General features: G+C 44.9%; 1 protein-coding gene across 1 annotated transcript; it reads right to left on the reverse strand.

Moving 5' to 3' along the window:
• Positions 1 to 12,425: 12,425 nt before the first annotated feature.
• On the reverse strand, positions 12,426 to 14,351 carry LOC133918937 (7-deoxyloganetin glucosyltransferase-like). The gene is made up of 2 exons (XM_062363076.1): positions 13,708 to 14,351; positions 12,426 to 13,625 (listed from the first exon to the last, which is right to left on the reverse strand). Exons 1-2 carry the CDS (start codon positions 14,231 to 14,233, stop codon positions 12,655 to 12,657), a joined length of 1,497 nt encoding a protein of 498 aa, XP_062219060.1. The 5' UTR covers positions 14,234 to 14,351; the 3' UTR covers positions 12,426 to 12,654.
• Between the last annotated feature and the right edge of the window lie 275 nt (positions 14,352 to 14,626).

The raw sequence follows: 14,626 nt of genomic DNA on the forward strand, positions 1-14,626 counted from the left end.
ATGAACAGAGCCGTCGGGGTTGTACTGCAACACCGTCTGCTTCATGGCTGCTCCACTCTTTCGCTTGCAACTTGTGGCGTGCCTCTTCAAGTGCCCCGTTCCACCCGAGGGCTTTGCAGATAATTCATTTTTACAAATATAACACTTAGCATACCTGACACTTACCCCATCTTCCTCTTTGTAGAACCTTTCAAAGTCTTGCCAAACTTCAAAAGTACCGGCTCTTAATCTTTTAGACCCGGTGCTTGCTAATGTGTGCGCACTTGTAGAGCCTGACGATGGAACTGCTGCAGCATCACCTAGATGTGAACCAACCGGAGGTTCACCGTCAGGTCCATCATCACCTGCAACACTAGTATCAAAGGGGCCGTAGTCCCCTGTGAGTCCTGGGAGAAAAAAAATCATGATCTATGGATGTATCATGATCACCGGATCCATGATCAATGTCGAATGACACTACAAAAATTGCAAATATTCAGAGTTAGAAATAATCAAGTAATAAAACTAATAATAAAATAAGACTCAACAACGATGCAAAAAAATCACCAAGATTTCTTCAACTTCAAGATAGCAAGTCAACAGGATGACGATTTTGGAATTGCTCGGATTTTTTTGCAACAATTCAAACTAATTTTGCCAAATTATCGCTAATTCTCAGGAACTTTGAGACAAGAATGAGAGGAGGAAACAAGAGAGAAAATGGTGTTGTTGGTGTGGAATGGAAGGGCAAGGTTCTCCTCTATTTATAGGTGAAAAATGGTGATTTTTGCAATTTTTTTCGAATTTTTTGGAGCTCAAACGGTCACAAAACGGCTATAAAATTCAAAAATATCGGGTTAACTGGTTAAACGGGCCATTCCCAGCCCGTTTAACCAGTTAACCCGCGTGCCCCCGCGTGCCCATCGTGCCCCCACGTGCCAGCCGGGCCGTGCCCCCCGCGGTGGGCCGTGCCGTGCCGTGCCTGGGCCGTGCCCGTGCCAGCCCGCGGTGGGCCATGCCCGTGCCAGCCCGACTCGGCTGGGCCGTGCCGTACCGGCCCGCCGTGCCGCGCGCTCGGCCCAGGCACGGCCCGTGGCCTCGTGCTGTGCCGACTCGGCCCATCTCGGCTCGGGCTGGGCTGTGCCTGGGCTGTGCCTATAATAAGTAGGCACGGCCCATTTGGACATCTTTAGATGAGGCTCAGCAGGAGCAAACGGAGTGAGTGCCCTGAAAAGGGTCAATTCCCCTCAGATAGTTATTTCTGACGAACCTAGGGCCCTTTCTACTTGTGACACTGGCTTAAGAATTGAAAGCGAGGAAAGCCGGGGAGGGAGCATAAAATTCTCGCAACTTTGCCAGTGATCGATATTCGCGACTGATTGCGAGCAGCAAAAGGTGAAAAGAAAACAGTGAGTGAGAGCGATAGGAAAAGGAGAAGAGAAGAGAGAGATGTAGTAGTACTAGCATGCATGCAGCAGTTTGTGCTCACCTTGCCCCGTCATCCTATAAATGCATATGCATCAACCTTCGTATATGATGTAGAGCTATTACTCTAGCTACGATCCGAAACTGTTAAAATCACGTGTCTTATTTTGTGCTCGATCTCTGATCTCGAAGGTACTTCAGCCTAATTACAGACATATTATCAGGAACTAAGGTTCTGTTTGTTTCAGCTTAGGATTATAATAAGCTAGCTTATTTGTTCTGAGCTGAAACAAACAGCTAGCTTATTTGTCTAAATTATTATAAGCTGAAACTTAGATTATAATAATCCAATAAGCTATGAAAAGGAGCTTATTTCAGTTTATTTTGACCTTCTACTATACTACCCATCAAATTTAAAGAAAATTACCCACCAATGTCACTTCTCCCACCCTACACCCAAATCTTCCACCCCTATTGAGGGTATTGCAGACTTTTGCCAATAATCTCGACTCCAATAATTTAGGTTGCCAAATAACTCATAGCTTATTTCCCTCCAGCTTATCATAATCTAACTTATTATAATCCACTATCTATAAGCCGCTTATTATAATCCTGAGCTGAAATAAACATGGCCTAATCTTTGATAGCAGTGGGTGAGTGTATACGTATAATGGTGTGAATGTGTTTATACGTCTGCGTGTTATAGTGGTATTTCTAAGAAATATTATTTGATACTGAAAACGATTCAATCATGATCTTCGATGACGTGGTTTAACATGAGGAATTATTGTTTGTTGTTACTATATATAGAAAAACGATTTGCTCATCTCATGATGATCATCAACAAATATCACTTCTACAAAACCTATTTTTCGAGACACCTAGGTTTCATTTCTACAGGCGGTTCTTCCTACGAACCGCCTGAGAAAGTGGTTGCGGCCCCGGTGCGGCTGAGGACCGCCTGTGAAAAGTAATTTCCACAGGCGGTTCCTTATGTGGACCGCCTGTGGAAATGGATCCATTTGCATAGGCGGTCGACATAAGGAACCGTCTGTGGAAAGGAGCATTTCCACAGGCGGTTTCTTATGTGCACCGCCTGTGAAAATGGATGTCATTTGCACAGGCGGTGCACATTAGAACCGTCTGTGTAAATTAGTTTCCACATACGGTTTCTTATGTCGACCGCCTGTGCAAATAGTCCATAAATACTCCTTCTCGGTCAGCTCCATTCAGACAGACTTACTGTTCGAAACAGTAAGTATTTACTATGGCGGCCGATTTGGAAAATAGGTGGGGAAGGTTTTGTTTTTTATTTCCTTGGAGGAGCCAAATAAGATATGTATATCTCATCCCTAGCTTGCATTTTTTTGAAGTTTAGATTTAGATTTAAGGCTAAATTAGAGTTTCAATGTGATCTAGAGATGCTAATGGTTCTTGCCATTTAGATCATCAAATTAGCTCAAATTTGTTGCAATATTGATTTAATTGTGTAGATTCACATGATTCTAGTATTATATTTTAAAAATGTAGCTAGAATGTGATATTTTTTAGCCTTAGGAGGTTTCATCATGAATGGGGATTTTTTTCTCTAGATCTAGATCTAGATCTAGGGAGAGGGAGAGAGAATAATGAATTCACATTATTTTGAGTCATAAATTTCCGTTAATGTAGATTCAATTGCGTAGACATATTATAATCATAACAAGCCCATATTTTCCTTTTTTTTTAAAAAAATCTTTTTAATTCTGATTTTCAAATTAATTAATGTATCTAATTTTGTGGTTGAAGTTAAAGATGGACAGAGCATGGATGTATGATGCGCCAAGATATGGAGAAATATACATCAAAGGACTCTCTATTTTTATTGAAGCCGCAGAGAAGGACGCTTTAACTAAGAAGACAAAGGAAATATACTATCCATGTTCTGACTGCAAGAACCAGAAATTGTGGGACAAATCAAGTATAATCAAATCACACTTGATCTTGAGAGGCTTTGTTGAGGATTACAAATGTTGGTCCAATCACGGCGAACAACGTACAAGCAAACCAAACCAGGACATCGCTGTTGATCAAGTAGATGGTGATGATGAGGGAGCAGTCGAAGGCGACACTAATGTTATGATGGATGATGATGTCAATTTTGATCTGGATGATGATGCTGAATTTGATCTCGAGGAAATGCTGCACCACGCAGAACCGCATGTTTTAAGGGACACGAGAGGTTTAGATAATTTTGAGGCGTTACAAAAGGCATCGAAGGAACTTTTGTATGAGGAATTGAAGGGCTGTGATAAGTAGTTTACGGTGTTGCATTCGGTGCTTGAACTTCTAAGGTTGAAGGCCAGCAATGGATGGTCCGACAAGAGTTTCTCGAATCTGTTGAGTCTCTTGGCAAACATGCTTTCGAAACCTAACTCCTTGCCCATCACCACTTATCTAGCGAAGAAGCTTATCTGCCCATTGTCATTGGATGTGCAAAAAATACACGCGTGTCTGAACCACTGTATCCTCTACCGTAAAGGGTACAAAGCCTTGGATAGATGTCCAGTGTGCAATGCGAGTCGGTACAAGAGGAATGATGATTGTGAGGACGAAGATGCTTCCGCCATCATGAAGAAAAAGAAGAGTAATGCTGATCGTGATGAAGGAGACACTTCTTCCAATGCGGAGAAGAAGAGAAGAAGTCCTGCGATGGTGATGTGGTACCTACCAGTGATACCCCGCTTGCAGCACCTGTACTCAAACCCTAGGGACTCTGAACTGATGCGTTGGCATTTCGATAAGTGCAAGAAGGATGGAACTAAGCTTCGACACCCCGCTGATGCTAGGCAATGGAGAAAGTTCGATGCCATGTATCCAGAGCTCGCTGAAGAACCAAGGAATGTAAGGTTCGCGTTGAGTACCGACGGAATGAATCCTTTCGGTGACATGAGCACCTCACATAGCACTTGGCCAGTGGTCCTGCCATCTACAACCTTCCTCCATGGCTATGCATGAAGCGGAAGTACCTTATGCTGTCCATTCTTATCCAAGGATGGAAACAACCGGGTAACGATATAGGTGTGTTTCTGGAACCATTGATGGAAGATAAGGCGAAACTGTGGAACGAGGAGGTCCGGGTGTGGGATGAGTTCCGACGACAGTACTTCACACTGAAAGCAATGATTTTTGTTACCATCAATGATTATGCCACCCTTTTTAACCTATCGGGATAGGTTAAAGGGAAGCAAGGATGTGCAGTGTGCTTGGATGAAACTGCGTCTGTGTACCTTCCGTACTCACAGAAGGTAGTGTATACTCGACACCGACAGTTCTTACTCAGAACTCACAAATACCGCAATATGAAGAAATATTTTGACAACACGGTTGAGGAAGATACTGGCCCGAAACCTCGCAGCGGGGCACGAGTGTTTCAAATGGTCAGTAGCATCAAGGTTGTTTTTGGGAAGCCGCTGAAGGGTAAAAAGAGGAAGAAAAGTGAGACACCGACCAGCACGCTGTGGAAGAAGATACCAATTTTCTTTAAGTATTTGCCCTACTGGAAGGACTTGGATGTCCGTCACAGCATCGATGTCATGCACATTGAGAAGAATGTGTGTGATAGCATCCTTGGCCTCTTACTGGACATACCGGGCAAGACAAAGGATGGAATCAAGTCACGTAAGGACTTGGTGCATTTTGAAATTAGGCCAGAGCTACACCCTGAAGACAGACCAAATGAGAAATATTATCTTCCGCCAGCTAGCTATTCTCTGACACTTGAGGAGAAAAAGGCATTGTGCAAGTGCTTACGTGGAGTGAGAGTCCCGACTGGCTACTCATCCAACATTAAGAACCTAGTCTCGATGAAAGATTTAAAGCTAATTGGCATGAAGTCTCACGATTGTCATGTGATGATGACGCAGATGCTCCCTATTGCAATCAGGGGTATCAAGCCAAGATACATAAAGGTGGTCATCACATGGTTGTGTCACTTCTTCAACGCAATTGCTCAGAAGGTGATCGATGCTGAAAAACTGGGTGCTCTACATAGTTACTTGGTAGAGACTTTGTGCCAACTTGAGATGTGCTTCCCTCCATCCTTTTTCGATATCATGGTACACCTCTTGGTTCACATCGTGAATGAGATAATTGCGCTGGGCCCTATATTCTTACATCAGATGGATGTGTTTGAGCGGTACATGGGCATTCTCAAGGGCTATGTACGGAATCGTGCTCACCCAGAGGGTTCCATGATCGAGGGCTACAGTACCGAGGAAGTCGTTGTGTGTTGCATCGATTACATAAAAGATTCTAATCCGATTGGTGTACCTGTATCTCGACATGAGGGGAGGTTGTCTGGGAGAGGGACCAAAGGAAAGAAAAGATTCATCGATCATGATTACAAAGCAGTGGAAGAAGCACATTTCACCATCTTGCAGCAGATCCAGTTAGTGGCATCGTACGTCGAGCAACACCTAAATGAGCTCTACACAAAAAATCAAGGCCGCTCGTATGATTGGATCTTGAAAGAGCACAAGCGTTGCTTCACCACATGGTTCAAGAACCAAAACCTTCCGGATGGCGAATCTGTAGATAAAAAAAATGTGAAAATGTTGGCTTGTGGCCCATCAAATTTAGTTACGTCATGGCAAGCGTATGACATTAATGGGTACACGTTTTATACCAAAGCAAAAGACAAGAAGAGCACGACCCAAAACAGCGGTGTTCGAACATAAGCCTATGACACAACAGGGGAAAAGGTCACCTACTATGAGTTCGTAGAAGAAATCTGGGAACTCAACTATGGAGTGAATCTGCAGATCCCCGTCTTTCGGTGCAAATGGGTCAAACACCCAAATAGCGTGGCGGTGTACAACTACGGCTTCACAATTATCGACCTCAGCATTGTAGGCCACAAAGATGACCCATGGGTACTCGCTGATCACGTCGCACAAGTTTTCTATATAATCGACCCTGCGAATGAAAAGAAGCACGTAGTTGTTGCCGAAAAACAAAGAATTGTCGGAGTCGAGAACGTGGAGGATGAGGAAGAATACAATCAGTTTGACGACGTGCCGCCTTTTGGAGATCCAGAAAAGATCAAACTTGTAGAAGCAACCCTCAATAGATCTGTGATGCTGTACATGCGTCTGGATGGTGTAGGGAAAACACTTCAACTCAAATAGTGCCATGTTATGCGAATTATTTTCCAATGTGACAGAACCTTAAAATTTGTGTACAATTAGGATAAGCTTTAATTTGTATTAAGGACTTGTATGCATTTAAGATGCTTTAATATGTAATAGAATATTTAAGATGCTTTAATATGTAATAGAATAGTATTTCCCAAACAAGCAAAAATCATTTCACAGGTTTCCACAGGCAGTTAACGTAAGAAACCGCCTATGGAAATCCATTTTCACAGGCGGTTCACCTAAGGAACCGCCTGTGGAAATTATTTCCATAGGCGGTTGGCTTAAGGAACCGCCTGTGGAAATGATTTCTATTTATATAACCGCGCGCGGCCCTGAAAACCATAGGGCTTTCACAAACCTTCGACCGCGCCGTCAGGCTGTCCCTCCATTCGCCTCCCGCGCTCTCCCTTACCGCTGCCGCCCCCGATGAGGAGGAGCCGCCGCCGCCGAGTTGGACCGCACCAAGGAGGAGCCGCCGTTGCAGAGTTGGACCGCGCCGAGGAGGAGCCGCCGCCGCCGGTGAGTAGGTCCATATCCCCCTCCCGGCCGAGCCGTCGTAGTCGGTTCTCCGGCCGGCTGTGTGATGTCCCCCTCTTCTTTGTGATGCCGGCCATCGTGCCGTGGTGAAGTTCCCCAAATTTATCAGTTCGTTAACTAGCTTTAGTGCCGTGGTGAATCTGTGTGGTATATGTCAGTGGAGGAATTTGTGAATACAATCACAATGGCAATGCATCCTTAATTATACCACATGTATCTCTGAAACCATCCACAGTTGCAAGGGAGAAAGACATTTCTGAAAAAGCTAATACCATGTTTGAGTACTGGAGGAGGTTATTCACTAACCTGGATATATAATATGCATACAAAGAATCTAGCAACCTTTTGAAGAAGTCAATTAAGAAAACACATGTAGGACTTAAAAATATAGCGATATATGATGTAGCGTGACATATAAAACTAATTTGTTTCAAATAGGTTCTAAGATCATTCATGAGATAAACATCTATATAAGTCCTAATAGTTCTTTTAGCTTTCAGATTCCAATAAATTTTGATTATAAAATGATAGAGCTTACAAAGCACAAAATCAAATAAATATACCACTTTTAGAATGGATTAAGCTCACTTAATTGATACTAGGCTGCCAGTGAATAGCTAAGGTTTTCACTTTTCAGTAGTAAGAGTAGGCGAGTAGCACTTGCAAAGCTGATTGGGGTAAAATGTAGAAATGTGACACTGATTCATGGGAGCATGATGCAAGCTTGCTGCATATATTACTAATCTGCTCTATGAAGCAACTGATATACGTGGGCACCTCAGATAAGTTCTGATGTTATTTCCTTGCTGTTCTGTGCTTACTGCAGTTCCAACCTATATGATGTTAATCCTTATATGCATATATTTCGAGTTGTGATGTTCATGAGTACATAGGAGTGCTAAAATGCGCAGAGATCAGTCTAGACAATGGGAAACTTAATTGGAATTCATGGTGACTGACCCACGGCCTGAATTTTTAGTCATTAAGATTGACAGGACCAACGGTTAGGGTCTAGGGCCAGTAGCTGTGGCCCCTTTGAGTTCATGCCTTCACGAGTCTTATTAACTTTACTAAGTGTTCTCAGTTTCTTTGAAGTTTCGAGGATACCGGGTTTTTTTCCCTTGGCCTTGCTCATTACCTGATTTGGCTGCTTGTATTTTGTGGTGTATGATCTTAAATACCTTGTATAAATCCCCATTCTTTCAGTTTTAATTAGGTGAAAGCAATGGAGCATCTGGTCACATGAAAAATACCTTAAGTTTTGCTGGTTGTTTTGAGTTCATATCGTAGCAGGAAAAATGCAATCTCGTGCTTGAAACTGAGCAAACTGCATAATACTGAATTTTACTGTAAACGTCAACAGGCCAACATATGATCATGCTATCCAATATATCACATCCACTGATCCATATGAGCAATGTAAATTCATTTGCTGTATTTTACATGTTTTTTCTTGTTTTGAGTTTTTTCAACCGAGTAGGGGGCTAGAGGCCCTGTAGTCTATTAGGCTTGCCTTGACTACTGGCAGTTGTTCCTCTAAAGAAATCTGAGAACCCCTGGATGGCAGTGAAAACTGTAACCTTGCGTGATAAGGAGTTTACGGTGTTGATAATATACCACTTTTACAATGGATTAAGCTCACTTTTCATCATGAAGCCACTGTTAGCATCTTTTATATACACTTTCTAAATACTAAATTTAGTCCATAATTATCTATGCCAAAATAAATACAACATAGTAAAATTTGTTGAGCCTTGTATATTCAGATTAAGCCAAGCAGGATATGTCCTTGCATAGGGATCATACCACAATTTCCTGTATAAAAGCAGTTTGAAGTTTGAACCTTTCAGGTTCATTTAGTAATAATGGATAAATACACATTTTCATGTTGGGATGAAAATGTTGCATTAAGTCAGCCATTCTTTCTCCCTTCTATTTTTAATACTGGTGCTCCACAAATCATTATATATAGGTATTGAGGATATTACATCTATTTGTCTAAAGAACCAATGCCAAGATTTTGTTTAGGTTAGTCACCGAAGGTTTAACCAACAACAAAGATTATGTAAGTTTCTATCAAATGCACATTACTCTCCACCTTTCCCCAAACTATTGCAATCTCAAACTTGAATTTCCAAGTTTAACAAATTGTCAAGCTTGTTACAGATAGTTTCAGAATCATCTGTAATACACTTACACACAGACATATGCAGATATCGACACATGGATGAATGTACCCCTTCCAAGAGAGCCTTACATGCAAACCAAGCTAATGGTCCAGGCTTAATTCTAAAAAAACATTAATCAATTTGCTTAGCTAGATACTATATTTTGCATTTTACACTACTACTAAATTCCCTTTTTTTTCATACTAGCAGAATGCCCGTACGATGCCACGATTTCATTGATGTACTATTGCATACTTGTTAGTTTTTTCTAGGCAACAATAATCCAGCGGTCGAGTAAGTACCATGGGGCAGAAGAGGACAGTAACCCCTAAGAAACCAGAAGCAAGCAGGATGTCGGATGTTGCAATAGAGCCCCCCCCCCCCCCCCGGCACAGAGGACGCTCACAATAGAGGCCTCCCCAGCACAGAGGTCACTTGCAGAAGAGGATGGAAGCAGGAGGTCGGATATGGGCCCAAGCCCTCACCAGTCGTCCTCCTCCGACAGCAGCAAAAGCTCAGGCTCGTATCACAGCCCGAGCCCTGTTCCGTGCGATCGGGAGATCCGACGTCGGGAAAGTGACAACTAGTACGATCCCGCCGAAGAGGTATTTAGTTGAGTCAATGCATTTTATACTTCTTAAATGGAGGAATATCTTCTGTTCATGTCAACTCTCCTTTTTTTTCTCTCTAGAGGGTGAGGGTGCAAAGATCTTCACGTCGATCATCTGCGCCACAACATTCTGCACCACAACCCACTGCTACATCTGTGCCCGAAACTTCGGGTCCCTCTGGACCGACGCTGCAACGAAGAAGGGGCGAGCGTAGCAGAAACAAGTTGCCGTCCGGCATTTATACAATAACACAGGTCGGTGTTGAAGGGGAGCCTGTTGCACCTCGTGAGGCCTGCGCCAAATTCCACAACAGTTGCGGATACCTTGTCAAGGAGTACGTCCCAATCACTATAACTGATTGGCGGTTGGTGTCAGATGAGACGAAGGAGTTCCTGTGGGCAACATTGCAGAGAACCATCCGGTTCCCCTCGGGATCAGAGGAAGCAGCCAAACAGAATGCATTGAAAACTATGGGAAAGAGCTTCCGGGGCTGGAAGAGTGAGATCAATAAGGAATTCGTGAAGAAGAATCTGGTACCCTTTAATAAATATGGAAAGATTACGCCAGAGCAATGGGTAGAGTTTGTTAGGCAGTAGACCACACTTGATGCCATCAAACTGGGTGAATCGTTCAAGCACCTTGCAAAGAAGAACAAGCACCACCATCACCTGGGCTCGTCTGGGTACACCCCCAAAATTTCTGAGTGGAGGAGGCAAGAAGAAGAGGCTGCCCGGGCTGGGAAACCCAACTCTTTAGAAATTGTGACGAGCGAAGCAGGAACTGGGTCTACGCTTGGTCACAACGAACCGAGTCTGAGGACTTAGCCTTCAATAGCCCCAAGACCATGGAGGTGACCCAGACCATCCAAGGTCTTACTAAGGAAGGGTCTCTAGAGCCCGACAGGGAGAATGACCTGCTTACCAAGGCCCTGGGGAACAAGGAACACCTGGGTCGCACTCAAGGAATCGGATCAAAAGTGGGCTGAAAGCATGGGTTCCCAGACGCTGTGGGCCAGTATAAGACCCGTAATAGATATAAGAAGACCCTAGAGGAACAGATACAAGAACAGGTTAAGGTCGAATTCATGAAGATGTGGAATGAAAAGGAGAAGGAAAGGGCGGCATTAATGCTGATAGAGCAACCAACCAGCCCAGTATATAGGAAGGGCTATACTAGAAATGCAGGACAAGGATTGTATCTTCGCTCTCTACAACTTTAAGTAAGTGTGATACGTTATGAATCTAACATAAGTGTTCAACTTAGTTGATCGATCAAGAATCTAACATAAGTATTCATGTAGCGATCACTATATTTGTATAATGCTGATGCCGAAGTCGAGCAGACTCGTGGTCCTTGACTCTGCCGATTTCCAACAAAAATCCTACCAAGATTTCATTGACGTTATACAGAGGTAAAGGAAATCCCCCATACTTAAAATTCTTATACATTATTTATGAATTAATAATTATTTGTTGGCATTCAAATAGGGCCTATAAGTGGTACGTAACGAAAGGTGGGATACACGATACGGACAAGCCGGATGCAATGACGGTCCGTACACACTTTTCGGTAATAACACAACTTCTAATTCTTGTATCCCACTATTAATGACGAAGAGTTTAACTAACGAATATGTTGCATTTTTATTTGTAGTGCTACAAGCAAGGTTTCAATAGCGTTCTTTGTGGATACTATGTTTGTCAATTTCTTAGGATAAACAGGAGGTACACAACGAACCCTGAGGACGTAAGTCATCATTACGCCTGCACATTCTTATTTGGTTATGTTTCCGTTGTTAGTAGTGTTTTAACTCTTTTAGTTGTGTTTTCAAACCAGGCAAGGATGATCCAATGTGCCAACCAAGCTCTCACCGACAAAGAAATCCAAAACATCCAACGTGACATGTGCCGGTTTATTATGCACGAAGTCATCCACAAGAACGGTAGATTCATTGATCGCGGAAGCGAATTAGCTAGCCATCCGAGACTTTGTGTGTGGGAGAGCGACTCTTAGCTATATAGGCTTGTGATGTTGTGAATATTATTGTACTTGTGTTAAATATTGAAATATGTGATGCTATTCATATTGTTATTGAAACTGTGTGAAATCTGGATGGAATAAAATATATTCTAATTATTTTTTTGAAAGAAATACATACCACAGGCGGTTCTCTTACGGAACCGCCTGTGAAAATCTTTATATCTAAGGCGGCAGCTAATGTGGACCGCCTATAAAAATCGATTTTTACAGGCGGTCCACGTAAAGAATCGTCTGTGAAAAACGATTTCCACAGGCGGTTCCTAATGTCAACCGCCTGTGAAAATAGATTTTCACAGGCGGTTCCTAATGTCAACCGCCTGTGAAAATAGATTTCCACAGACGGTTGGCTTAATAAACCGCCTGTGAAAATAGTTTTTCAGAGATGGTTAGCTTAATAAACCGCCTATAAAAATAGTTTTTCAGATGATCACTTTTGCGCCTGTGAAAATCAAACCTTTGATTGCAGGCGAATGCACTAAACGTCTATAAAAAAACGTTTCCATCCGTCTATACAGTATCATTATGTAGTTCAACAACCACAGCAGTGGGAGGTTATTTAATTTAGGGGCCCACGTAGGAAGTCGACAACAAACCACTACCTAATGAAGTAGCATAGTTACACGTCGTCATTTGATAGGAATACAGTACGCATTGCAGATCACAAGACAGCTTAACTAGGACAACAAACACGTACACGTGGGTCACATGGAAACTTACTTAATCGAGGTCATCTTTATGATGAGCCTGGAAGACCTCTCTGACCAACCTCTCTAGGGTGACCCAAGAGGACCCACCTGGCAGTGAAGCCGCAGCTGCGGCCCTCTCCTTCCATTCGGCAGCTCGCTGCCTCATTTCTTTCCCTTTCTCCCCTCCCATTATCTCCCTCACAAGCATCTCCACCTCCCCTCTCTTGACGTCGCCGCCGATCTCCACTCCAACGCGCCACTCCGTGCAGGCGAACCGGCAGTTCGTTGGCTGTTCAGCGCCGAAGGGCCAACACAACATGGGTACTCCGGAAGTGATGCTCTCGAGCATCGAGTTCCATCCACAATGTGTCAGGAACGCACCCACCGCCTCATGCCGGAGCACTTCCCTCTGGGGGCACCAGCTTGTGATGTAGCCCCGCTCCTTCGTCTCCTCGACGAGCTCCAGCGGTAACATGGCGGTCGGGCCGCCGGCACCCTTGGCTTGGACATCTCTGATCACCATCAAGAACTCGTAGCCACTGTTGGCCAACCCCCACGCGAACTCCACCAGCTGCTGGCTCGTCAAGACGGCTATGCTGCCAAAGTTGACGTACACCACAGAGCGAGGCCGCTTGCTTACGAGCCACTCCAGACAGCTGTCGTCCTCCCTGGCGAGGTTGGCGCGCAGCGTGTCGAGCGGGCTGCCGGCGACGACGCGTTCCGCGAGCAGCGGGAGCAGCCCGACGGTGTAGATGGGCGGAAGGATGGCCAACAGGGCGGCGACGACCTCACCCTCCAACTCGTCTAACGTGTTGAGGATGATGGCTGACGGGACGATCCGGAGGCACTGCATATGTCGAAGGACGGTGCCGAGCATGGCGTCGTCGGGGTCAGTCGTGCGGATGAAGCTTACGAAGTCACGAAGTCGCATGTCCGCCGGCATCCCGGGCACCGAGTCGACGACCGTGCCCTCGAGGTAGCCATTGCTCAGCTGCTCTGCATCTGAATAACATAAGCAAGCGAATGAATGGCAGTTTTCTTTCTCCCCTACTGCTAAATATTCTTCTTCAAAAGGAACACTTGCTTTTGAGTGGAACTAAGCCTTTGTCGATGAGTTGCTGGCACTGCAAGGACGCCATGAGCCCACAGGCGCTCGTCGTCCAGAAGGCCACGGCCGGGAGGCCCACCTCCCTGGCAGCAAGAAGGACACACTCGATGTCGGAGACGACACAAGTCGCCGGTGCACCGGCGGTGGCAGTATCGTCGAGGAGATTCTTGAGGTGCGGAACGGAGGCCTTGATGGAGGATAACAGGGCAACAAAATGATGTGGAGAGTGGTCGTCGTCATCCTCGTCAGAAGGCGGCAGCGGCAGGCCATCGGGGACGGCGGCAAAGCGGAAGCTAGGGGTACCGGCGAGGGCGTCTGGGCCCCGCGAGCGGACGAGTCGGCGGCGGTTGCGGTCGGAGTGGACGAAGGTGACACGGACGCCGCCCCGGACATGGAGGAGCTTGGCCAGGTGCAGCGCGGCCGCGACGTGGCCCTGCGCCGGCAACGGGAAGAACACCGCGTGCGCGGCTGGCTTTTCGCCGCCGGCAGCTCGCGTCGACATGGCCGGGGGTCAGATTGATGGATGCAGTTCTTGCAAGTTGCAAGCGCGTGCTTCTGCGACTAGGTAAAACTGGAGTGGCTTGGCCTAGTTTGTGTGTGCGCCCAGAGTACAGACCAGTGCTTAAGTAGCACCGAAGTATCCAGGCAATTCATTAATTAATTTCTAGTCTTTAAAATCGTACACAACCTTTGGTTTGATGAAACTGTTGAGAAACCGCTGCTATTGGGTGTAGTCCAGTGATCTCTCAAGAGAATAATTGCAAAAGGAGACACAAGCGTAGGGAAAAGCTGGCTATTCTTTATTCATCTGTGTTTACAATGAGGGGTGCTGCCCTGTATATATAGTGCCAAAAACCCCTAAGAGATAGAATCGAATCTTTTAAGAGATCGAGAT

The sequence above is a fragment of the Phragmites australis genome, chromosome 5 (assembly GCF_958298935.1).
Source record: "Phragmites australis chromosome 5, lpPhrAust1.1, whole genome shotgun sequence".
NCBI lineage: Eukaryota > Viridiplantae > Streptophyta > Magnoliopsida > Poales > Poaceae > Phragmites > Phragmites australis.